This window comes from Coprinopsis cinerea (assembly GCF_000182895.1).
Source record: "Coprinopsis cinerea okayama7#130 chromosome 11 map unlocalized cont3.11, whole genome shotgun sequence".
NCBI lineage: Eukaryota > Fungi > Basidiomycota > Agaricomycetes > Agaricales > Psathyrellaceae > Coprinopsis > Coprinopsis cinerea.
In genome coordinates this window covers 77,857-100,038 of record NW_003307534.1, presented here as the reverse complement: position 1 = coordinate 100,038, position 22,182 = coordinate 77,857, and the positions used below count along the sequence as shown (strand labels likewise).

At 51.0% G+C, this 22,182-nt stretch overlaps 7 protein-coding genes across 7 annotated transcripts; 5 read left to right on the top strand and 2 right to left on the bottom strand.

Moving 5' to 3' along the window:
* Positions 1 to 3,065: 3,065 nt before the first annotated feature.
* On the bottom strand, positions 3,066 to 4,595 carry CC1G_10595 (hypothetical protein; the record flags this gene model as incomplete). Its single annotated transcript, XM_001839550.1, has 1 exon — positions 3,066 to 4,595. One exon carries the CDS (start codon positions 4,593 to 4,595, stop codon positions 3,066 to 3,068), a length of 1,530 nt encoding a protein of 509 aa, XP_001839602.1.
* A 1,006-nt stretch (positions 4,596 to 5,601) lies between these two features.
* Positions 5,602 to 5,985, top strand: CC1G_10594 (hypothetical protein; the record flags this gene model as incomplete). The annotated part of the gene is made up of 1 exon (XM_001839549.1): positions 5,602 to 5,985. The coding sequence occupies one exon, from the start codon at positions 5,602 to 5,604 to the stop codon at positions 5,983 to 5,985; it is 384 nt and encodes a 127-aa protein (XP_001839601.1).
* A 319-nt stretch (positions 5,986 to 6,304) lies between these two features.
* Positions 6,305 to 7,068, top strand: CC1G_10593 (hypothetical protein; the record flags this gene model as incomplete). The annotated part of the gene is made up of 2 exons (XM_001839548.1): positions 6,305 to 6,610; positions 6,685 to 7,068. The coding sequence occupies 2 exons, from the start codon at positions 6,305 to 6,307 to the stop codon at positions 7,066 to 7,068; spliced, it is 690 nt and encodes a 229-aa protein (XP_001839600.1).
* Positions 7,069 to 8,076: 1,008 nt separating this feature from the next.
* Positions 8,077 to 9,927, bottom strand: CC1G_10592 (serine protease; the record flags this gene model as incomplete). The annotated part of the gene is made up of 13 exons (XM_001839547.1): positions 8,077 to 8,114; positions 8,173 to 8,323; positions 8,388 to 8,712; positions 8,774 to 8,794; positions 8,854 to 8,894; positions 8,967 to 9,003; positions 9,060 to 9,142; positions 9,201 to 9,217; positions 9,274 to 9,279; positions 9,331 to 9,395; positions 9,446 to 9,511; positions 9,565 to 9,658; positions 9,711 to 9,927. 13 exons carry the CDS (start codon positions 9,925 to 9,927, stop codon positions 8,077 to 8,079), a joined length of 1,161 nt encoding a protein of 386 aa, XP_001839599.1.
* A 3,076-nt stretch (positions 9,928 to 13,003) lies between these two features.
* Positions 13,004 to 14,023, top strand: CC1G_10591 (hypothetical protein; the record flags this gene model as incomplete). Its single annotated transcript, XM_001839546.2, has 5 exons — positions 13,004 to 13,039; positions 13,104 to 13,124; positions 13,179 to 13,283; positions 13,342 to 13,839; positions 13,894 to 14,023. 5 exons carry the CDS (start codon positions 13,004 to 13,006, stop codon positions 13,957 to 13,959), a joined length of 726 nt encoding a protein of 241 aa, XP_001839598.1. The 3' UTR covers positions 13,960 to 14,023.
* Positions 14,024 to 14,564: 541 nt separating this feature from the next.
* On the top strand, positions 14,565 to 15,489 carry CC1G_10590 (hypothetical protein; the record flags this gene model as incomplete). The annotated part of the gene is made up of 5 exons (XM_001839545.2): positions 14,565 to 14,717; positions 14,760 to 14,996; positions 15,048 to 15,313; positions 15,364 to 15,404; positions 15,431 to 15,489. The coding sequence occupies 5 exons, from the start codon at positions 14,565 to 14,567 to the stop codon at positions 15,487 to 15,489; spliced, it is 756 nt and encodes a 251-aa protein (XP_001839597.2).
* A 3,521-nt stretch (positions 15,490 to 19,010) lies between these two features.
* On the top strand, positions 19,011 to 20,855 carry CC1G_10588 (hypothetical protein; the record flags this gene model as incomplete). The annotated part of the gene is made up of 7 exons (XM_001839543.2): positions 19,011 to 19,068; positions 19,123 to 19,234; positions 19,700 to 19,873; positions 19,937 to 20,217; positions 20,278 to 20,350; positions 20,423 to 20,608; positions 20,675 to 20,855. The coding sequence occupies 7 exons, from the start codon at positions 19,011 to 19,013 to the stop codon at positions 20,853 to 20,855; spliced, it is 1,065 nt and encodes a 354-aa protein (XP_001839595.2).
* Positions 20,856 to 22,182: the final 1,327 nt, after the last annotated feature.

Sequence of the window (22,182 nt, the reverse complement as noted above, 5' to 3'; positions counted from 1 at the left end):
AACGTTAGACGCTGGGAGTTGGGCGGGTGCGCTAAGCGAGAGGAAAAAAGCGAGAGGAAGGTATCCAGCAAGGTCACAAACAGCGAAGGGAAAGGGAAAGGGGGAAAATCGAAAGAACCGTCTGTCCGCGTCAAACGCCAAAGCCAAACAGGAGGAAGGGCATACTCGAAGAACCCAAATTTAACAGGTTAGGTCTTTATAAGGAACCACCTTCCCTGTCTTGGATGAACCCGATCTTCTGCCAAGGTCTGTCGCTAGAACGAGGATGGGCATCAATTCTCCCTCTCCCTCTCCCTCGTTTCTTCCTTCCTCTTCCTTCCTACTTTCTTCGTCTTCCTCCCCGTTTTCGTCTCGTGCCGCTCTGAATCCCGTCTTTAGGAATTCGAATCGCATCGCTGGAAAATTAATTTCGAAAAAATGGAACGTGGTCGAGTACGAACCCCTGTTAATTATTCTCGATGTCGATGATCCATGTACATACCATTGGGGAATCACTGGATCAACGTAAGGACCCCGTGGATTCCTTCCTCGGCGCCCTGAATCCTCGCCTAGTTCCAACTTCCTCATTCCTCTCGCCTATTCTTTCGAGAGTTCGAATTTGAGTTCGTCGTCTTTCTTTACACGCAGTGCGAGGTGAGAAGTTGGCAGTGCACGGATACAGAAATTTCAGAGAAGAGAACTTTAGAGACACGAGGCGCGAGACCGCAGGATATTCTAGAGGTACCACCAGGCGAACTTTAGGAGGTGGAGGAATACGACTCGGTGGCGCGGTTCAGGGCAAGGGGTAAAAACTAAAGTCCACGTCTAGTAGGTAAGTAACATAGATAGATTTGTAGATTGGTCCATAGAGCGGCGGACTGCTAGTCGCCTGGGTTTGAGGATGGCGTTGTTTGAATTTCCGGGTGGTGCACTGCACCCGATGCGTTCACGAGAGTATCATCGACCAGAGAGACAGAGACAGAAAAATGCACTTTGCCCTTTGCCCAGCGGGCAGCTTCACTCAAGCTGCCTCGAGGCGCCTCCTCCCAAAGGCACGCCCTAGACCCACCACTCGCAAACCCTGGCCCGACGCACCTCATGCCCTCATGCCCGTCGAACTCCCCGCGCCCGCGCCCTCGTGTACATGCACGCGCACCGTCCAGAATCCCGTTTCTACCTTTCTAACCTCGCGCGTTCCTGAAGAGGACCCCAGATCCACGAAGCCAGAGCTGCCAAGTCGTCGAAGAACTAGGTATGTACGTCGCGTCGCGTCTAGCCGCCTGTCAAAGCGCGATTCTCCAAGTGATCTTCGCCTTTTCGTGTTACAGTCGTGATCATCGCTGTCTGGCCTGGTTTCTGTCTGTCCAAGAAGTTCGAGGTCGAATTCGAGTCCGAGTCCGCGTCTGGATTTGGGTTGCCGAAGTCGGTCGGTCGTCAAGAGCAGGTGCGAAGGAAATCATCCAGAACTGGTGTCGAGCTCGAGGATGGTTTCTGGAAGACGTTGCGTCGGAAGCCAACATACACTGGGTGCACGTTCAGAACGAGGAGGGAATGTGCGATCGTCATGAGCTTGAAACTTGAGTATATCTATTTCAGTCCAACGCAGTCCCCCGAATGTTAGGTCAGAATACCAGCCATAAGCAACGAAGAACCATGAGGAAATCCAGAAGAAGACAAACCAGCGCGCGCAGCGTCGGGAGTCGGGAACGCACGTCCCACGCACGACGTTTTCAGGCGCGTGAAAAGCTTACACAATCGTTGATGGCACACGTGAGATGACGCAACGACACCTTCGCGGTCGACTCATCGGAGTCATCCATCCTCGAGATCCATCTATCCCTTCCTTCCTTCCGTTGTGTTACTAGACATTTCCTCCAGTCTGTGTCTGGTTTATAGAAGATAGAGCCATGAATAGGTATGTATTAAAGCGTCGAATGTCTGGGAGGGCTAGTACTCATATCGTGGTATGGATAGAGGCCCAATCGTTTTGGTATGTCATTCCCATTTTACAGTCTTTCGGGGACCCCGGGATTGACCTCTGATCGTGGTAGACGATAGACGAGGCTGAGGTGCGCCATCCTTCCTACCTACCACTTCAACATACATGAATAACCAATCCAACCCATTCAGTACCTCCTAGACCAACTAGTACGTCGCCTCCCCATCGCATCCCCGTTCAGAAGAAACGAAGCTAACTTCCGATTTCGTTGATTTAAATTGTAGCCACCACCATCGGGAGACGATGACGAGCTCGTCAAGAAACTGCGTAAACGCCTTCAGGAACTGTTGGAGAATCTGAGGAGTGGAGCCGAGGGCGTTGTTAAAGAGTAAACTGTCTCCTCCTTCGAAAGAAGTAATCTGTGAGTTCTTCCCAGCTCCGGGGTAGGCAAAATACCAATTGAAGCGATTTCACTGCGTCCCGATAGGTTCTATAACACACCCTTGTACTGTAACTTAACACGCTCCTGGACGGCTTTGACGCGTCTAAATTGATATCCCACCATCATCCTCTCGTCCTTGTACCTGCTCCTGGCTGAATGATCGAGGCTCGAGGACCGCCTAGTACCGTTACACATCGCCCCTCCTGATTCCTCATTCAATTCCTTATTCTCGATTCCCGATTTACTCAACACATATATTGCCCATTCGTCGACAATCTCTACTATCTCGGAAACCCTCTCGCAGGCAGTCAATGGTACTCGCCCATACCTTTCTCCAGCGTGAATATCTGAGTGGGCCATTGTGTACTCCACCTACGATCAGCGAAGCCTTTTCAAATCAGATTTCTCTCCAGGGAAGACTCCTCGTCCTTGAGCCCTACCAGTACTCACTTTCTCTCAATGACAATCTATCGCTTCCGGAACACCAATATGTACAGTTCAATATCCGAATAGTATATGTACATCCAAAGTTTACCAAGAATTAGTTAAGCGAGCAACTCGCTCAAAGAGTAAGCTATAAAGTTGTAGATCCAAGGGTAAATATACGACGCCCACCTCCCTTCGATCAGCATCCCACGACGACATATGCCCCACGAGGATAGATACCCCACAACGATAGATATCCCACGAATAACGATAGACACTCTACAACACCCAACCTCCCAATTCACCATCCAACTCCTCTTCATCCTCCTTCCCCCACCTCTCATACTCAGTCTGCAAGCTCACCCACTTGAACATCACTGCCTCTTCAAACGCCCTCGCCCTCTTCTTATAGAACTCGACTGTACACCTGGCGCCCAGAGTCCCATGCAACTTCAAGTTTTGACGCTTGTCAGAAGGAACGTTGGCCTCCGCGAGCTCAACCAGCTTAAGACCCTCCCTCGCGCGAATCACGTCCCCAATCTTCTCCACCACTGTATCGGCTGCAGAATCCATCTTATCCCTGAACTCGATGAAATGCACAAGCTTCTCCATCCTCGGCCAAGCACCCACTCCATCCGCCTGCGCAAGGAAGCTCAAACTCCCTCCCCCTTGACTCATCGGGCCCCAATCCGATACTTTCACCGTCGTAGCAGAGGAAGTGAGTCCCGCGATCCAGTGGTAGAACGATGGATCCGTGCGGTTATTGTATGTGCAATGGAGGAGGGTGACGGTCTCCACCGCCGGGAACGGATCCTCGACGAGCTGGGTCTCAGGTGCCGAGACGTCCTGGTTCAGATTTCCGAGGGTGATAGAACGCAACAAGGGAGCGGAGAGCCGGGGAAGGAGCAGGGAGAAGAGCTCGTGCCCCTCGGCGTACGGTTCTGGACAGACGTCGTACCGCAGGTGCGTGAGAGAGGGGAGGTGGATTTTAGAAGGCAGGTCGTCGATGTCGATGTCGTCCTCCGATGCGTAGACTGGTTCGCCGTAGATCGCGAGGCGCTGTAGTGTAGGCGTCTGAATCACACCGATAAACTCGTCCCATACCCACAGCTTCTCCACCACACCGGGCGTCTCGATGTAGAGCTCGGTGAGGTTGGTTAGTGGAGGGAGGAGGTTGCGACCGCTGATATCGTTGATAGCGAGGGACCTGAGCTTGGGGGTTCCACTAGTGAAGATGGTCGGCACGGGCGGGTCAGGATCGCCTTCCTCGCCCTCGTCGAAGTCGTCTAAAAGCTTCACATTGAGAGCCGTAAAGCTCTCCAAATGTTCCGCCCGCTTCCCGCGCACCTTCCGCCCCCAGCTCGCCATATACTCCACCGCATCCGGGTCATCGCTATAATACAAAGTCACGCTCTTCCACCGCGGGTACTGCGAGAGAGCGAGTGGGAGGACGCCGTCGTTCAGGATGACGGACCAGGTGAGCGAGTCGTCGTATTCAGTGGTGGGGTACAGTCTGAGGATGAGCGTAAGAGGAAGAGAGCCAGAGCGCTCGAGGTATGTTTTGAACCTCTCCAACTCGGCTTTCCCTTTCCGGTCCATGTCGTAGCAGAAAGACGACCATAGCCCAGCGAGTTTGGGTGATACCATCAGCTTGCGCCAGGAAGCGCATACGTGGGATATGGATACCTCAGGCCAGGGCCGGGCAGGTCGGGATAAGGAGTATTTCGCCTGGTGCGCCTTGTGGAAGATGTCCCCGAGAACGTTGGGTGGGAGCTTGGCGATTGGGGAGGCGTGATTATTGGGTGCCATGTTCAAGTTGGCGGTCTTGGCTAAGTCATACAAATGAGATTTACAACGACTGTGGCTATTGGTTAGGCTTCATACCAGATAGAAAGCCTTTCTCAGAATCTGTTCAGGCTGTGGAGAAGGCCTGAAGGTGGAGGATGGCGTCTGAGAAGAGGTGACACGTCGACGAGGAGCGCGACGCGTCGAATGAACTTCCCGAGTTTGGGTTGATCGGCCATCACCGACTCGGAACACCACTGCTCGCCGGCGGTTCGGCAAGTTTGTGCTTGTGCGCCAATGGGAGCGTTGATGTTAGTGCGAAAGATGTGTTATTCGTCTTTCGAAGGTGTTATTATAGATGGACGGTATCTCAATAAAATCTGAAGGGTTTGGCTTCCAAGCTCCCATAGCCCTCTCATGTCCCTCGCAGATTTCCCCAGTGTGTATCTGTTCGAGATAGCCATGCATTCCCATCTATTGCCCGTACATCGTCGCATTAAGCGCTGGCCAAGCGCGCCTTGGCTCTGATGGCCTGTACTCGGCATGACAACTCTTTTCCTTCCATAACACTCTTACTTATTCCTCAACAGCATTTTCTCTGCAAACAGCGCCCGCGCAGAAGAATCAGCGAAAGATGTTCAGACGGGACTGTAAGAGACTAGAAATACATCCCTCATCTCTCGAGGGCTGTGGATATCATAATACGAGGGAGCCAGCATGTACCAACCCGTCTCAATTGCGAGTCATCTCAATATATGGGGACAAGAAAGCCTCCAAGCGCTGAAAAGACGTTGACGAAGATCATCCCCATCGCACCTAGTACAAAGACTCGCCCGGTAGGATTTATTGTTCCCAAATTGGCCATCAATCTCCTATTTCCAGAAAACACTTGACAGAGTTTAGAAACCATGCGTCCATCTATCGAATCAGATTTGCTGAAGTATGAAAGATTAAAAGATGACAGCTCCCTGTGCTGGACTGCACTACATCGCTCCTTTCCTTTTTTTATTCTTCCTTCTGCTCACACACTATGGCCGAGATGCAGAGCAAGTTGGAGGAATGCATAGCGGCACTGGCAGCCATGGACTTTGTTAGCAACATAATTGCCTTGCTTGACCTGGGTATCACATTCTCACCTTTCACAATGGAACTCGTCGTTCTCATTGTAGCTTCTCACAGGAGTACAACTCGTCATGTGCACCTTGGGCCTATCGACTTTCCTAACCGCGCCTGTCGAGCACAGGAAGGGTCGCCTTCGCTACGTCATCATCAGCTTCATCATCCTTATTCTATCAGCGATCCCTACCTTCCTCGACCACCCGTCGACATTAATGGCGCTGTACCACTCGCAGCCAGGATTGTCTTTGTTGAGGCGGAAGGGAGGAACAAGGGCAGCATCTACATTGGCGTCTAATGGCTTCGTGTCCCTATACATCGCCGTGGGAGATGGAATTCTGGTATGTTACCTTGTCAAACCAATCCTCGCCGCTGAGCCTGGATGGTAATATAGTTGTATCGGTGTTATATAATCTGGAAGGATAGACTAATAATTGTTGTCTTTCTGACATTAGCCTATCTGGGCTTCATAGGTACAGGCTATCCTCGCTCTGCCTCCCCTATGACTGAAGGTTTCCCTGCCATCCCCTGGACCAGGGGTCTCCGCAGCCAATTTCGCTCGCGACGTCTTAGGGACCTCCTTCATCTCCGAAAGACAGCTTCTAATAGGCCGGCGAATGGCAATAGCAGCCATCTCCATCTCAACATCTCTAAACATTATTGCCACGTCCTTGGTTGCCTACAGAATTATAGTCGCCCAGAAGGCGCTCTCGAAAGCGCTTCCGGGTCGTAGCATTGGTATCTACACCCGAGCAGCCCGAGTAGTCGTAGAATCCGCTCTCCCTTTGACGCTGTCTGGATTGCTTTTTGTCATTTTCTCCCCCTTGGAGTGGTCCCTAAGACCAACAACTGGATTCTCCGACTTTGGAGTACAATCATTAGTAACCAGCCAATTGTTCTCCACCTTATACACCACCTTCGCCGTAGGTATCTTTCGACCTTTTTTGTGGATGGCATCGGTGCATACTAACTGACCACATCAATTCAATTGACACAGGCGCTCTCACCCCAAATGATCATCTTTCGAGTCACAGTCGCTCGCTCGCACCTTCAACAAGAAGATCTGGACTCATCGATCGGCCCAGACAGAGAGCCATTGGGCGACCTCGAATTCGACCATGGTCCGGCGCAAGATTCGTCTTTCAGCCAGGATCCTCACTCCACCGATCTTGAGGAAGGATCTGTCCCAGCCCAAGGTTTGGACGGAGAGATCCAGCGAGATGCAGTGGGAGACGGAGGTTCGACCACCCTGCGAAATCGTGCACGGGCAGGAGAGTGGGAGGATCCGGATATCCTCGAAGAACCACGAATGCGGGACGATTTGGCCATCCCAATTCCTAGTCGTCCACGAGACGATACCGGGACAGCCGCTTTGGTTTAGACTGTGATGCCGTCCTAGATGTCGACACTCCCTGATTGGTATTGTTAATCTTATCTGCAATGCTATGTGAGCTATGTTACCTCTGCGACTCCCCTAGCCCGCGATACATATCTATTCTCCAGCTGAAGTCCGATATTGGGATAGTTGCATCCTTATTGTATTCTATCTCTCCAACTCATTCTATTTCGCGTGATACGATGCAATTCAGTCCGATTAGATGATGTAAACATCGGGAACGTTAACGACCATCGAGTCGTAGACGATATTCTAACAGCTTCACGACGCTTGTCAATGGGCCTGCAGCTAGTTCCAACGTATTCCGCGGCCTTTGAGATTCTTTTGGGCCGCGAAGAAGTATCTGCCTTACACATATCTTTCCAAAAGCGCGTTCCGAGACTACGATAGGCGAGAGACTGACAGTGACTATACATGCCAGAGCTGTAAGCGCTTGAGCGAGGAGAAACACGTCTGTAGCTCCTCCTATATCCGTGAAGTGAGTCAGGTATTGAACCAGAGCACAGCGTACATCTACCTTCAGCGACTGGTCCTCTTGTGTTTGTGTCACATGTTCTGTCAGATGCTTCGAAGCTCTTGGTGAGGTGGGAGGCAGTTAGGTACCAGGAGGAGCTGATGATGTCACTGTCCTTACGTAACCGGTCGAGGGTTCGATTCAGAGCGAAGCCAGAATCATTGTGGGCGTCCAAACACCGCTCATCCCGTTGTACTCGTCGCGATCGCATGGCGAGTTCAAGTTGTCACTCGTGAGTTTCACGAGCTTTCAGCAGCAGAAAAAGGTGAGGCTAGGCTATCATCGCCCATTGAAGCTACATGCTCATTAGACAGGCAATCGTCTGAGGCGAAAAGCAAATGTTGATTCCACGTAAGTACACCCAAGTTTTCCAACATGCAAGTCGTTGATATAAATACAAAACACTCTTATTTCTTTGGATCCAAGTTCGAATTTGAGTTCTCGGTGTTCGAGGCGAGTTGTAGTACCACTTCACCACTTCATCGGATTTGGACGAGTCGGTTGACAGTGCCCGAGGCTAGAAGAAAGAAAGGTCAACACGCGGAAGGTGAACACAGAGTGATAGAGTGACTCACGGACACCAGAGAGGGCACCGTTGACGGAAGAGTTGATGATCTTGGTGGCCATGGCGGCAGGGCTGACGTTTCCGTCACGACCAATGAGGTAGGCAACCAAGCCAGCGACGTGGGGAGTGGCCATGGAAGTACCAGAGATGCTGTTAGTAGCCTAGGAGAAAGAAGAAGAAGATTAATTCCTGACCAATCGCAGAAGCTGCGATACCACCACTTACAGAGTCAGAACCAATCCAGGCAGAGATGACGTTGGAACCAGGAGCCCAGACGTCGACGATGGCGCCGTAGTTAGAGTACGAGGCCTTGGCGTCAGCGATGGTGGAGGCGGCGACGGTGATAGCAGAGGGTGCACGGGCGGGCGAGGTGTTGGCAGCGTTGGTGTTGGAGTTTCCGGCAGCAACGACGACGTGGACACCGGCAGAGGTGAGCTGGGCAACAGCGTTGTCGAGGGCGGTCGAAGCACTACCGCCGAGCGACATGGAGACGACGGAGGGACGGCCAGAGTTGCGGGCCTGGGTCAACACCCAGTTGAGACCGGAGACACTGGTGTCGGGTCGTGAATACCTTTCCAATGCTGTGGAGGAGAATTGGCATCGACACTTACATTCCGGAGGTCGCGCCAGAGCTGTAACGAGAACCGCGTTAATTGAAGGATTTCCCCGAAAGGGTACCGAGAATACGTACCCGCTGGAGTTGAGAACCTGGACGGCAATGATGTTGGCCCGCTTAAGGTAGTAAGGGGATAGCGGATATTAGCCATCAAGTTCGAAGGTGAAGAAGACGAGAAGACCACCAACCTTGGCAACACCGAATTGGGAGCCAGCAGCAGTGCCCCTTTAATCCCACTGGTCAGCCGGGGAGCGAAAACGTTTAAGAGACAGAATGCTTACGCGCAGTGGGTGCCGTGGCCATGTCCATCGGTGGATGCGCCGACGAAGGAGGTGCCCCAGCGAGCACGACCACCAAATTGGCTCTGCAAGTGGTGTCAGTTTGAATCTCGATAGCGATCTCGCATGACCAGGGATACTTACGTGGGTCACGCGAACACCTGTTGGTGGATGGGTCAGTTCGAAGTGGTGCGTGCTGGCAGGGCGGCACTCTTACCAGTGTCTACAAGAAATAGTGAGTACGGCAGCAACTGGGAACATCGTCGCCACTTACCAAGAACATAGATATCGACCCCAGCGCCGGCAGAGTCGTCGTAGGTGAAGTTGAAGGCCAAGGAGCTAGACCAGTATTTCAGCAAGGTATCACGAAACGAGATCATGGGACGTACCCAGTGGCCTGGTTAGCCAAGCGGCCAGCTTGGTTGAGACGGCCCAAACCCCAAGGGGCGTTGGATCTGTAAATATCGGTAAGATTCTCGTTACGCGTCGATGTCAATCGAATGTTTACTGAGTGGCCTGGATGGTCATGATACCATCCTCAGTAATGTATTCAACGTCATCAGAGGCGCGGAGGGTGTTGAGGGTGTCCTCGTCAAGGCTGGCTAGAAAGGATGTCAGCCATAGAACCGATGTTCTGGACGCCGCAGAGCTTACCTGCGACACCGTTGAGGATGTCCCAGTCGGCAGCGGCCTTGATCTTGAGGCGGTTGATGTAGTTCCTGCGAGATACACCGGGCTTGAACTTGACGATGTACCTGCCGCTGGTCTCGCCCTGGTAACGCTCAACAGACTTCAGGGTCGTGGGTCCGGCAAGGGCTGGGGTAGCCGCAAAGAGAGCCAAGCCGGCAGCGATGACGGAGAAGAATCGCATAGTGAAGCTGCTAGAGGACCTAGGAGAGGATGGAATATGAGACGGGCTCACAATGAATTAGACCTGCGACAACATACCATTTATACCCTTTGAACTACAGCCTGCTTCCGCCGCAAAGGAAAACTACCGAAGCGGCAGCATGCACAGAAGTTCAGGTGATACCATAGAAGGACTGGTTACACGCTGCACAAGGGCCAGAGGTCAAGTTCTGAGAGTAGGAGGTAGACAGTTCAGTCAATGGTGAAATCGCGGTTAAATTTGGAAACATACCCGTACCATGTGGCCAGAAGAAGTGAATTCCTCGAATCGGTATCCCATCATCATTCGAAGAGTACGCTCGTGACCCTGCCCACAGCATATCTAACAGGAGATCGCGCGTTTCACTGTTTGACAACCTATCTGTTGCGGCCTTCATCAAGAGAACTGGGCGTCAAGTGTCTAGGCTCGTGCGTTGCATAGGATAACTAACGCGGGTCGCGGGAAACGATGGGCCGGTCTGTACCGTCGCTGCTCACAACGCCATATCCTGATTGGAGACGGGTGTTTGTGGGGTTCCTGTGGTGTTTATTACCAATTGGGACGCAGAGAAGCACTGCGATGGAGTCAGGTGTAGTCGAACAGGACGAGCTCGACATGGATACTACCAATCGTGCGTTGGGCCTGGGTGCTATATCCAAGCGCCACCACATGAATATTGTCAAGTGAACGTGTGCGTTGGCCTTGATAGTGGAGAAGAACACCCGTTAGAACAGAAGAAGTTGGTATGGCAAGCGTCACCACTCGCCTGTTATCTCGAACATTAGATATCGCGCAATCATTTCTGGGAACGAAGCCGCCATCGCCCTTCATGGTCATGGTTCAATGCGGACCGTCGCGTCCATGGGTATGCACCCAAGAGGAACCCAATCTGAGTGTCCATTTTCTGAACAAAACGCATGGACTATTCGCTTGCATAAGGCACACTTGAGAAATCACCGCACAGAACAGGAAACTAACCATTGAAACACGCCATCGCCGAGAAGGTCTTGGAGCCTTCTTCCAACTTCTTCTTCTTCCCAATATGTGAAGCTTTGCGACGGAGCAGCCTCGGACCAAATCGAAGTGTGCCATTAGGAGGACTTGGGGAAGATTAGATGGTGGATGTTATGATGGAAAAGACAAATCATCGTGGGCCGCGCTGGCACGTCTTGCCTGACCTTAACCTTAGTGTGAATTGGATAAGCGCCCGACTCGGACTTAACCCTAAAGGTCGCCTCTCCTGGCACATGGGACCTTCTGTGAATTCATCGAGAGGTTCAGAGTGCTATCTTGGAGATTATAAATATCCTGTGAGTCTATAGTGCCCTTCTCTCGACGGATGTTATGCCAAGAACGGAATCGAGGATGGTGCCGGTAACACGGGGTTGAATACCATATTGACCACTATCTTCATCCAGAAAGCTGTAGACATAGTCCTCGTGGTGCCTCCTTCTAAAGCCGGAGGTTGATCTACTGTGTCCGCAGATAATACAATATGCTGGGATCGAAGCTAATGAGAGACCGGTATGACAGAGTTCATTGCGTTTGACCCATGTGGAGTCTACGAATGAAGTCGTAAATGGCAGGTCAACACTGTGACATGCTGCCAATAAGTTCATCCACTCACTCATATTATCCAATTGTAAGTCCTGGGGAGGATCTACGAGGTACAACAAAAGGTACCGACACCGAGTGTGACTGGGGCGCCAAAGGCGCTTAATCGACGTAAGTCCACAGCGGAACCTCGCTCCAGGTCGCGTCATGACCATTTACAGACAATGAGCTTCAGCAGTGTGTCGAATCAGAGATATACGATATCCGATTCTCCTGGAATTATTAACCATGTGGTCAATGACAGATATTATATCAACTAGGGATCGAAATTGTGGCACAGCATGCCACGTTCAGGTCTGGTGCACGTTGAACATCTTTCACCCAAAGGTGCCGCCCCCGAGGGAGTAAAGGTACGAAATCACTCGCGATAAGGTGCCAAAAGTCGACCACCTTTATTAGATAATGCACCGTTTCAATGGCTTATTTCTCATTTGCATACCCTCGTTGTGGAAAACCTGTCCACGGACCCCCGTGGTCGGTTGGACATCGTCCTTCAGTCATGAAGCAAAGGGAGACATTTGTCACACTGTTAATCCTATGGACCGTACGATAACGGGCCAAGTTATCCCTCAAAACTCATCAATCTGGACATCGCATCTCTTGGACATCCTGATAGTACCACCCTTATTTACGGTACTTCTATCCCATAGAACTTGATTGCTCAAGTGACTTCTTCCCCACAGGTCGACGACGTTGAAACCTCACTCGGCATCGGTGGGCACAACAGCAATTTTAACCATCCATCGTGGAAGGGGCATCCCAAACAGGGTCCGCATACGACAGTGTACCCAGAAAAACGACGCCAGGGAATTCTGGTGATTCGATAACACTGAGTACCTTTGTCTGCTCTTCCGGGAAGCTGACGGTTTACCCTGATGGAGATACTGATATGCTTTGGCAGTGAGCATTGCAGGGGCGGATATTGCAATCGACGAGTACTAGCTCCTGAAGAGCCATCCAATCACGATGTTCTCAAGCTCAGCCTCTCGATCCTCGCGGAAATGGACCATGACGGCGAGCGTTTGAATATCGATACCTTCAAAATCTCCCCTTACGCCCTTCGACTCGAAGCTGATATGATGTTCCATCCCATCAGGCCGAGATCCAAGCGCTCGCTCTCGTTTCGAACAACCTGACAATGACGAATTGGTTTAACAACCTCTCCGTTTCACTCTCTCGCTGAAACCCGCCGATTATAGAGTAGCTCGAAGGGGGAAGACGTACGCTTTTTCAGACTTCAGCGTCGAACGATGGGGAACTTCGGATCGCTAAGCGGGCCTTACTAATCGTGGTGCACAAGAGGAAGGAATGACGCATTGCGCCAAGCGTTGCACTTATTACAATCGATCACGACATCGCCCGTAACATAAATAGGGGCGTACATCGCGGGCCTTTATCTTCGTACCGCACCATCCACTTTCAACATAATTCCGTTCATCTAACCATGACCCAGCAGCAGATCACCCTCTACACTGCAAAGGTTTGACGTTTTGTTTATCCTCATGTTCCCTTGACAGTGAGACTCACAGTAGACTGTTCGATAGATTTGTCCTTGGGCACACCGAGTAAGCTACCTGAGATATGCTCCAAATTGACTGCAAGGTTCACATAGTGATCAGGCTGAACTTGCTCTCGAGGAGTCAGGACTCGAATATCAGAGATTCGAGGTTGATCTTGCGAATAAACCCGAATGGTACGCTCCCAAGGTCAACCCTGCAAGCAAGGTCAGTGGCCATTGTCAATCCCTAATTCTTAAGAGTACTCATGGCGTCGACTTCGCAGGTTCCCGCTCTTACCTACGGTGGCCCCAAGACCTCGCCGGACAATCCTTCTCCGGAATCCGTCAAGCTCGCAGAATCCTACGTTCTCCTCGAATTCATCGCTGATATCTCCGGGAAGCTCCTTCCATCTGACCCCGTCCAACGCGCCAGGGCTCGATTTTTCGTCGAGACTTTTACTTCAAAGTTCGCAGGACCCTGGTATGCCTCCGTTAATAATGGGGATGACCCGTCGGCGATCCTTCCAGCTATCGATGCTCTCCAGAGCCTTCTTCCAACAGAGGGCGGCTTCGCTATTGGGGAGTACGGTTTGGCAGATGCAGCCGTCACTCCTTTCCTCGCGAGAGCGTCGGTGGCGCTGAAGAATGACTTTGGCGCTTATGATGCTGGTCTCGGCGTTAAAGTTTGGGAAATTCTCCAGAACGACCCCAAGTACGCCCGATTTAGACAGTATTACAGTGATGTCAGCAGTCGCGATAACTTCAAGAAAACCTTCGATCAGGTGAGCTCGCGCTTTGGTGTAATTATCTTTCTCTTTTCTGAAACTGGTGTCCAGACCTATCTTACCCAAGTCTACTCAAAGCGCTTCGCTGAAGCTCGCGCACAGAGATCCAAAGCGTAGATGAGAATCGGGTTGTGTATTGGATAGATCATATTCCGTTGAATTCAACTGTTTGGCTCTTCCTCGTACGCGTTTATCGTCTAAAATCTTTGCCTATTCTTGACAAATTCTTGAGCTATGTTCAGTAATCAGTGGCCGGTGACCGCTACCGGACGAGCCAAACACTCGTCCTTCGCTCCATTCGCTTTCTCGGCTCGAGTGGCGGCCGCGGTCCCGTGGATTACTACCTTCAAAGGGTGTGAGTGAGCAGTCGATCTGTTGGTCAGCGTTAGGAATTGAGGACCCTGCCCAACAGGTTCAAGGTCCCGTTGGACAGTGGCTATTGCAAAGTCTGCCACGATGCCCCAGCAGGCTTGTCGACTCGCAAGAGGGCCGTTTAACGTTATGATGAAGAAGCCCTTATTCAACTCTTCCATTCTGGATTGTCGACCCCAGGTACTCGGAATTATTTGGCTTTCGTAACCGCGTCCGGGCCCGTCGCAACGATCCTATGATTCCAGCGTGGTGAAAAGGATGATGCTGTTTCTTAGAGAGGTTCCGTCACGTTCCTTGGCTCTCCAGTGGCGCATTTGGACCAAATCTTAGGCTTCACCTTGGGCTCCCCCATGCTTCCAGCAGGATTTCTCAGCCTTCACAGCACACTCGGAGCCATCGAAATTGGTTCTCAAGTTTCAACCTTCCTCTTCGGCATTGTGACACTGCAGACATATGCATATTTTCAGCGATTCCAAGATGACAGGCTGTATCTCAGGGCGATGGTATGTATTCTACGCCTCAAAACCGATCCAATTTTCATCTAGCTTTGGGCGCCTAGGTGGGGCTATTATGGTGCGTTCAAACTTTACCTGTTGGGTAATGACGTGCCGGGACAGCTATCTTCCAGGGTGCTTCAGCTAGCGCATACAATATGTATTCTCGGCGAAGTATATCGCGCGACCATAGTGGATTGGGGAGATGTGACGGCGCTCCTACGTTTACCATCCCCCTTCCTGAAAATTGCGATCATACTGGCAGCAGTTATCACTTGGATATCACACGTACGTCTACCAGTTGTTCAATATGGTTTATTACTGATGCATAGCTTCAAGTCGTTTTACGCTTGGCGTGCATGGCGCATGCTCCCCAACCCCTGGCGTTACATGGGCCCTCTCGCCGTGCTAGTTACGACCCTGCGGCTTGCAGGGTCCACGGTGTCCACAGTCAAGAGCTTCCAATCGAAGAACTACCTTGAAGGCATGGAGGAATTCGGTTGGCTGATTAAGGCTATCCTGAGCGCCGGAGCAGCCATCGATCTCACCCTCGCCTTTTCGATGGTGTTTTACCTTCATCTCCAGCGGGGGAAAGTACTGGAGAGGTGAGCTGGGCGAGTCTTCTCATTTCACGATAGCTCATTCCCGGCGCCAGGTCGATGCGATTAATCGATCATCTCATGCACTACACCATAGGTAAGCGTTTAACGTTTAACTTTTAGGGCTTCGCCAGTGCAGCGTCCTGAATTATCACCGCGACTTCAAGGAACCGGTCTGTTAACGAGGTACGTTCCCAACATCTGAGGAAGAGAACGGGAAGGTTAAGGGCGGTGGAGTATTGCTGCGCTTTCATTCGTAATCGCTGTAAGTGGAAAGGCTCCTGTTCAAGACGCATTCTCATTTGACTCAAGTTTAGTGTTGAGAAAGGGACGAGTAAGTGACAACAGATAGTTCTCTTAGCCTGGGCCACGAGCACAAATATCTTCTGCTAGCTATCTGGGCCGCTATTTTTACCTGTCACGCAAAACGTGAGTATTTCCTTAATTTATGCCCTATCGTCGCTGAGTACTCTCAGTCTACTCTAACAGCGTCCTCGCATCGTACGTTGTTGAGATTCCCACCAAGGGGACCCCATTTGATCGTTCTTCAGGCTTAACTCCCGTGAGGGGCTTCGGGCGATGTGGTCAGAGGGGGGTGCCGTCACAGTGACCGAGTTCTCTGCAGCGCCTAGATCAGGATCGCGGTTGGAGTTGCAAGCAATAGGCCCGACAACGATCACGGGTACGGTGGCCGATAGTGGCCAGGTTGAAATCAGTTTTGTCGCGCGCGACCGACCTCCGATCCACGGGCTGTGGGACCAAAGAAGGGCCACCACCAGCAAATATACCTTACCATACTGGCCGTTTGCGAGCCCTAATAACGCCCTATATATCCGATATATAGCATCCCTTATTCAACTAAATACAAGTTTATGCAGTAAAACCGAGTGCCAGGCTCCTCTGAGATACCTCAAAGACCTCCGAACGAGGTGAAGGGGTATACACCTGCCCTAAAGTGAACCCCAAATGTATTACTATCATGGCACGTCTACTGAGTACCCTCCATACGGTTACAATAGCTATTTATCATGTCTCTAAAAATGTTCCAACCACGAATTCCTTCAAAGGGTGGTGAACCGATGTCAGCGTGCAAATCAGTGCAAAGGTTGATGAAGTCGGCGTCTCCGAACTGAGTTAGGCTAGGGTCATCGTATTCTGCCAGGAGCCGGGCGGTGTCTTCTCGAGGAATATCAATCAAGAGGCCCTTCTCGCCCCCGTACTCCTCTGGATGGTTATAGAGGTCCTCCCGACGTGCATCGCTTGGGAGAAGGATATTCCTCTGACCGCGAATGCGATGGGAAGCATTCTCGATCATCAGAGCATCCAGTTTGGCTTGAACGATCTGGGCCCAAACCCATCGCGCAACCATCCTGAGTTAATAATCAGTTAGCGGTGAGTGCAAGGCAGTAAAAAGTGAAACGATTGCCTGTACGTACTGGTGAAATTCGTCGTTGGGGTGGAAGCCAGACTCGATCTTGCCATTCAGGTAGAAGTACTCGATGTTCGAGAGCTCCTTCTCCCAGAGCGGTCTCCAGTTACGTTCGCGTGTGATGTTGGTTCTGCTGTCGGATGCCCTAACTGCTGGGACGTTCTCTTCAGGTATATAGGGCTGATATTTAGCTCTGAATAAATCCGGATTGGTCGCGTAAACCGGTGACTGGGAGTCCGAGTAAAACGAGGAAAAGAAGACGTACCGAAGGTCAGTAACTAATGTAATCATGCGACCAAGCTCGCTTCCCTTATCCACGGACAATGTTACAGACATCCCTAGTACCAAACGAAGCTATGTGAGCTGGAGATGGATATGCAGTGTCGGGATATACTCACCTCCTAGACGATGAACAACTCGGAGCCACAGTGCCACCGGTAACTCGGAGTCTCGGGCGTTTGGAACTGCGAACAGACCAAGCTCCATTCGACTGTACTTGTCAATAATGCCCCAGACTGAAATCCCCATCGATTTCGTGATCTTCTCGTGTCCATCTGCACACCACTCCTCGTTTGGACCAGCAGAAGTTATGCCATATGGGTGAGCTTTCTTGACGCGAGGGTTCCTTGCTACGGCGCCCATGGGGTCTTCATGTTGCATGAACTTAGCAGTAAAGTCGCTGTGGATGGGTTAGAAGCACGAAAGAGAAGAGGCATAGAGCAAATAAAAATTCAATACACACCGTGAAACGTGAACGGACTGCAAAGCAAGCTTCTCCTTTACCGCACGAGCTCCCCAGCGTCCCAATGGATCGTGTTGCTTCAGCTCGAGAATTGCTTTGCCTTTCTCAAGGTCGGTGAGGCCGCTGTTCCGCGTTGTTCTGATACCAAGCTGCTTGATGAGCCTTCGAACTGACCTAGCACTGCGGAAATTTAGGGATGGCCAAGGGGTTTTAAAACCCCCGGGGTAGAGGCCAGGGGTAGAGTGGGGGTAGGGGTAAGGGTAGGTGTCCGGCTACCCTTGGCCAAACCCCCACCTCCCAGTCGGGGGTAAGGGTTTTGATAAAAATCAATCAAATCAGCCATTTATTTCAATATCTATGTATAGCTTCTACTAAATAACTGCTGTATATGCAATAAAACACATAAAAATATCCATATAGACAACTGTAAGTAATGATTAGTACCAAACATGGTTAAAACCCTTGGTCAAAACCCCCAGGGTTGGGGGGGTAAGGGTACTACCCCTACCCCTGACTGAGGGGTAAGGGTTTTGGGGGGTGGGGGTAAGGGTAGGTGTCCGGCTACCCGGGGGTTACCCCTGTCCTTCCCTACGGAAATTCAGTGAATGTGACCACCAACCAGGCATTAAGCACAAAATACCTGACATGTTCGGTAGCCTGTACACTGTTACACAAAGGTTTCCATGTTGGCTGATTTGGGAGCAGGGTCTTGCTGCGGAAACCTGTTCTGTGAGTCGGTTCTCTCGAACTGGCTACTCTTGGTGCTGGAAACGTTTGTGTTAAGGCTGGACGCGGGTGCACCTGTATGGGTACCCGGACCCTTGACACAGGTACCCATGCCCCCAAAATCCATACCTGCACCCTCACAGGTATTTTCGAACAGGTACCTGTTACCTGCGGGTCCTACCCATGGGTACCTGTTGGGCACAGGTCCTACAGGTACCCAAAGGTAAACCTGTAGGTACCTGCTAAATGGGTCAGTTAGAAGTGAATTCCCTCCATTATCCATGGCCATGGACCTTAAATAATAAGTGAATTCATTCTCTAATATGATATACACAGATTAGGTTCATTTCTGAGCGGTTTTGAAGCATTATTACAGTGGACATGGTCACCAACAGGCTGGCAGGTACCCACCCACAGGTACCTGTGAGGCCAAAAGCTATACCTGCACCCTTGCGGGTATTTTGGCCACGGGTTACCTGGACCCACGGGTCACATACCCATGGGTTTCTTGGCGGGTCGGGTCACAGGTACCTGTGTACGACCTGCACCCACGTCCAGCCTTAGTTTGTGTTAACAGGTTGGAGCCCCTGCGCCGATACTAAGCGCCATCAAAATTCGGGCTCAGGAGTCGGCAATTCCTAATCGGGCTCTAGATACGCGAGCGGATACGGCAATTCCTAATCGGGCTCTAGATACGCGCCTACGATTTGCAGTCAGAAGTCTTGCTGACTCGTCTCGACTCTCGCCAATATTGGCTTTAACTTAAGCCCGTTAGCCATCTGCACTTTTGAAGGGGGTGTGCCTCAATGTCTGTCAAACCCCCCAACCCGTCGGGGAGAAACCAGCACGGTAATGGAAAGATACGTACGTTCATTTTATTATATGGCCACTCCACATCCGCATTAAACACCACTCTAGTCGATATTTGCCCTGACATCGGCGAGCGCTTGCAAAGGTACTTTGACCAAGGCGTCCGTCAGAAGGATATTCCCCAGCGCCTTTTGAAGGATTTGCCTGGGCTGAGTGTCAGGTATTTTGTGCTTAATGCCTGGTTGGTGGTCACATTCACTGAATTTCCGTAGGGAAGGACAGGGGTAACCCCCGGGTAGCCGGACACCTACCCTTTACCCCCACCCCCCAAAACCCTTACCCCTCAGTCAGGGGTAGGGGTAGTACCCTTACCCCCCCAACCCTGGGGGTTTTGACCAAGGGTTTTAACCCATTTTGGTACTAATCATTACTTACAGTTGTCTATATGGATATTTTTATGTGTTTTATTGCATATACAGCAGTTATTTAGTAGAAGCTATACATAGATATTGAAATAAATGGCTTTTGATTGATTTTTATCAAAACCCTTACCCCCGACTGGGGCGTGGGGGTTTGGCCAAGGGTAGCCGGACACCTACCCTTACCCCTACCCCCACTCTACCCCTGGCCTCTACCCCGGGGGTTTTAAAACCCCTTGGCCATCCCTAAATTTCCGCAGTGCTAGGTCAGTTCGAAGGCTCATCAAGCAGCTTGGTATCAGAACAACGCGGAACAGCGGCCTCACCGACCTTGAGAAAGGCAAAGCAATTCTCGAGCTGAAGCAACACGATCCATTGGGACGCTGGGGAGCTCGTGCGGTAAAGGAGAAGCTTGCTTTGCAGTCCGTTCACGTTTCACGGTGTGTATTGAATTTTTATTTGCTCTATGCCTCTTCTCTTTCGTGCTTCTAACCCATCCACAGCGACTTTACTGCTAAGTTCATGCAACATGAAGACCCCATGGGCGCCGTAGCAAGGAACCCTCGCGTCAAGAAAGCTCACCCATATGGCATAACTTCTGCTGGTCCAAACGAGGAGTGGTGTGCAGATGGACACGAGAAGATCACGAAATCGATGGGGATTTCAGTCTGGGGCATTATTGACAAGTACAGTCGAATGGAGCTTGGTCTGTTCGCAGGAATAAACGCCCGAGACTCCGAGTTACCGGTGGCACTGTGGCTCCGAGTTGTTCATCGTCTAGGAGGTGAGTATATCCCGACACTGCATATCCATCTCCAGCTCACATAGCTTCGTTTGGTACTAGGGATGTCTGTAACATTGTCCGTGGATAAGGGAAGCGAGCTTGGTCGCATGATTACATTAGTTACTGACCTTCGGTACGTCTTCTTTTCCTCGTTTTACTCGGACTCCCAGTCACCGGTTTACGCGACCAATCCGGATTTATTCAGAGCTAAATATCAGCCCTATATACCTGAAGAGAACGTCCCAGCAGTTAGGGCATCCGACAGCAGAACCAACATCACACGCGAACGTAACTGGAGACCGCTCTGGGAGAAGGAGCTCTCGAACATCGAGTACTTCTACCTGAATGGCAAGATCGAGTCTGGCTTCCACCCCAACGACGAATTTCACCAGTACGTACAGGCAATCGTTTCACTTTTTACTGCCTTGCACTCACCGCTAACTGATTATTAACTCAGGATGGTTGCGCGATGGGTTTGGGCCCAGATCGTTCAAGCCAAACTGGATGCTCTGATGATCGAGAATGCTTCCCATCGCATTCGCGGTCAGAGGAATATCCTTCTCCCAAGCGATGCACGTCGGGAGGACCTCTATAACCATCCAGAGGAGTACGGGGGCGAGAAGGGCCTCTTGATTTGATATTCCTCGAGAAGACACCGCCCGGCTCCTGGCAGAATACGATGACCCTAGCCTAACTCAGTTCGGAGACGCCGACTTCATCAACCTTTGCACTGATTTGCACGCTGACATCGGTTCACCACCCTTTGAAGGAATTCGTGGTTGGAACATTTTTAGAGACATGATAAATAGCTATTGTAACCGTATGGAGGGTACTCAGTAGACGTGCCATGATAGTAATACATTTGGGGTTCACTTTAGGGCAGGTGTATACCCCTTCACCTCGTTCGGAGGTCTTTGAGGTATCTCAGAGGAGCCTGGCACTCGGTTTTACTGCATAAACTTGTATTTAGTTGAATAAGGGATGCTATATATCGGATATATAGGGCGTTATTAGGGCTCGCAAACGGCCAGTATGGTAAGGTATATTTGCTGGTGGTGGCCCTTCTTTGGTCCCACAGCCCGTGGATCGGAGGTCGGTCGCGCGCGACAAAACTGATTTCAACCTGGCCACTATCGGCCACCGTACACGGGCGCTACTTCTATGTCGAAGGGGCTGGCAGCTGATCACAATTCTTTCGTAAGTTCAGGTGGGGCCGTAGTTCCTTTGAGTTCTACTTTGTCTAACAAGCTCTTAGATAGATCAATAGGGAAGAGCCTACAACGTTGATCAAGCGAATATCCAGCGGAACTGTACTGTCTTGCATACTGGTTTCCGATACTTCCCACCAATCACAATCATTCAAGTTAGTTCGACTTCCAATGCCTTCCACCATCCCCTCGAGCGTGATTGTCCTCCGTGTTACCCGAGACTGGACACTTTGACATAACCAGGTGCCCACGTAAGGATTCCCTGCGAACGGTGATATGAACTTGAAGTCTCGAACTTGCTCGACTCATCCACGTGCCAACTGCGCTGTTCTTGAACGTCTGCCCGCATTCTGCGATGGAGTCGCAAACAGGCCCACGATAATTAAGCCTCCGCCAAGCCATCGGGGCCATACAGATCCTGTCGACGTTGTTGTTCATGTCGCCACTTTCCTCCCAGCGATTCAGGGATGATGGGCTGTACCACAAGCTTTTGTGCGTTCATCTTCTCTGAGGGACCGAATCTAGTTACTGGTGGTACTAATGAATACAGGTCTGGCTCATCTGGTATGCGCACGAAGCGTTAGATCTAGGCGATCAGTAAGTAGTCTCGATGTTTATCCAACGGGTTTTGGCTAATTTTTTAGTCTTGTGAAGGATAACATGTGGATAGCCACGAAAGTCATAACGTGAGCGGCCCCAAGGGACAGAAGGGAAAGAGTAAGAGCAAAATAATCTGAAAATCGGCAAGGTCCAGGCC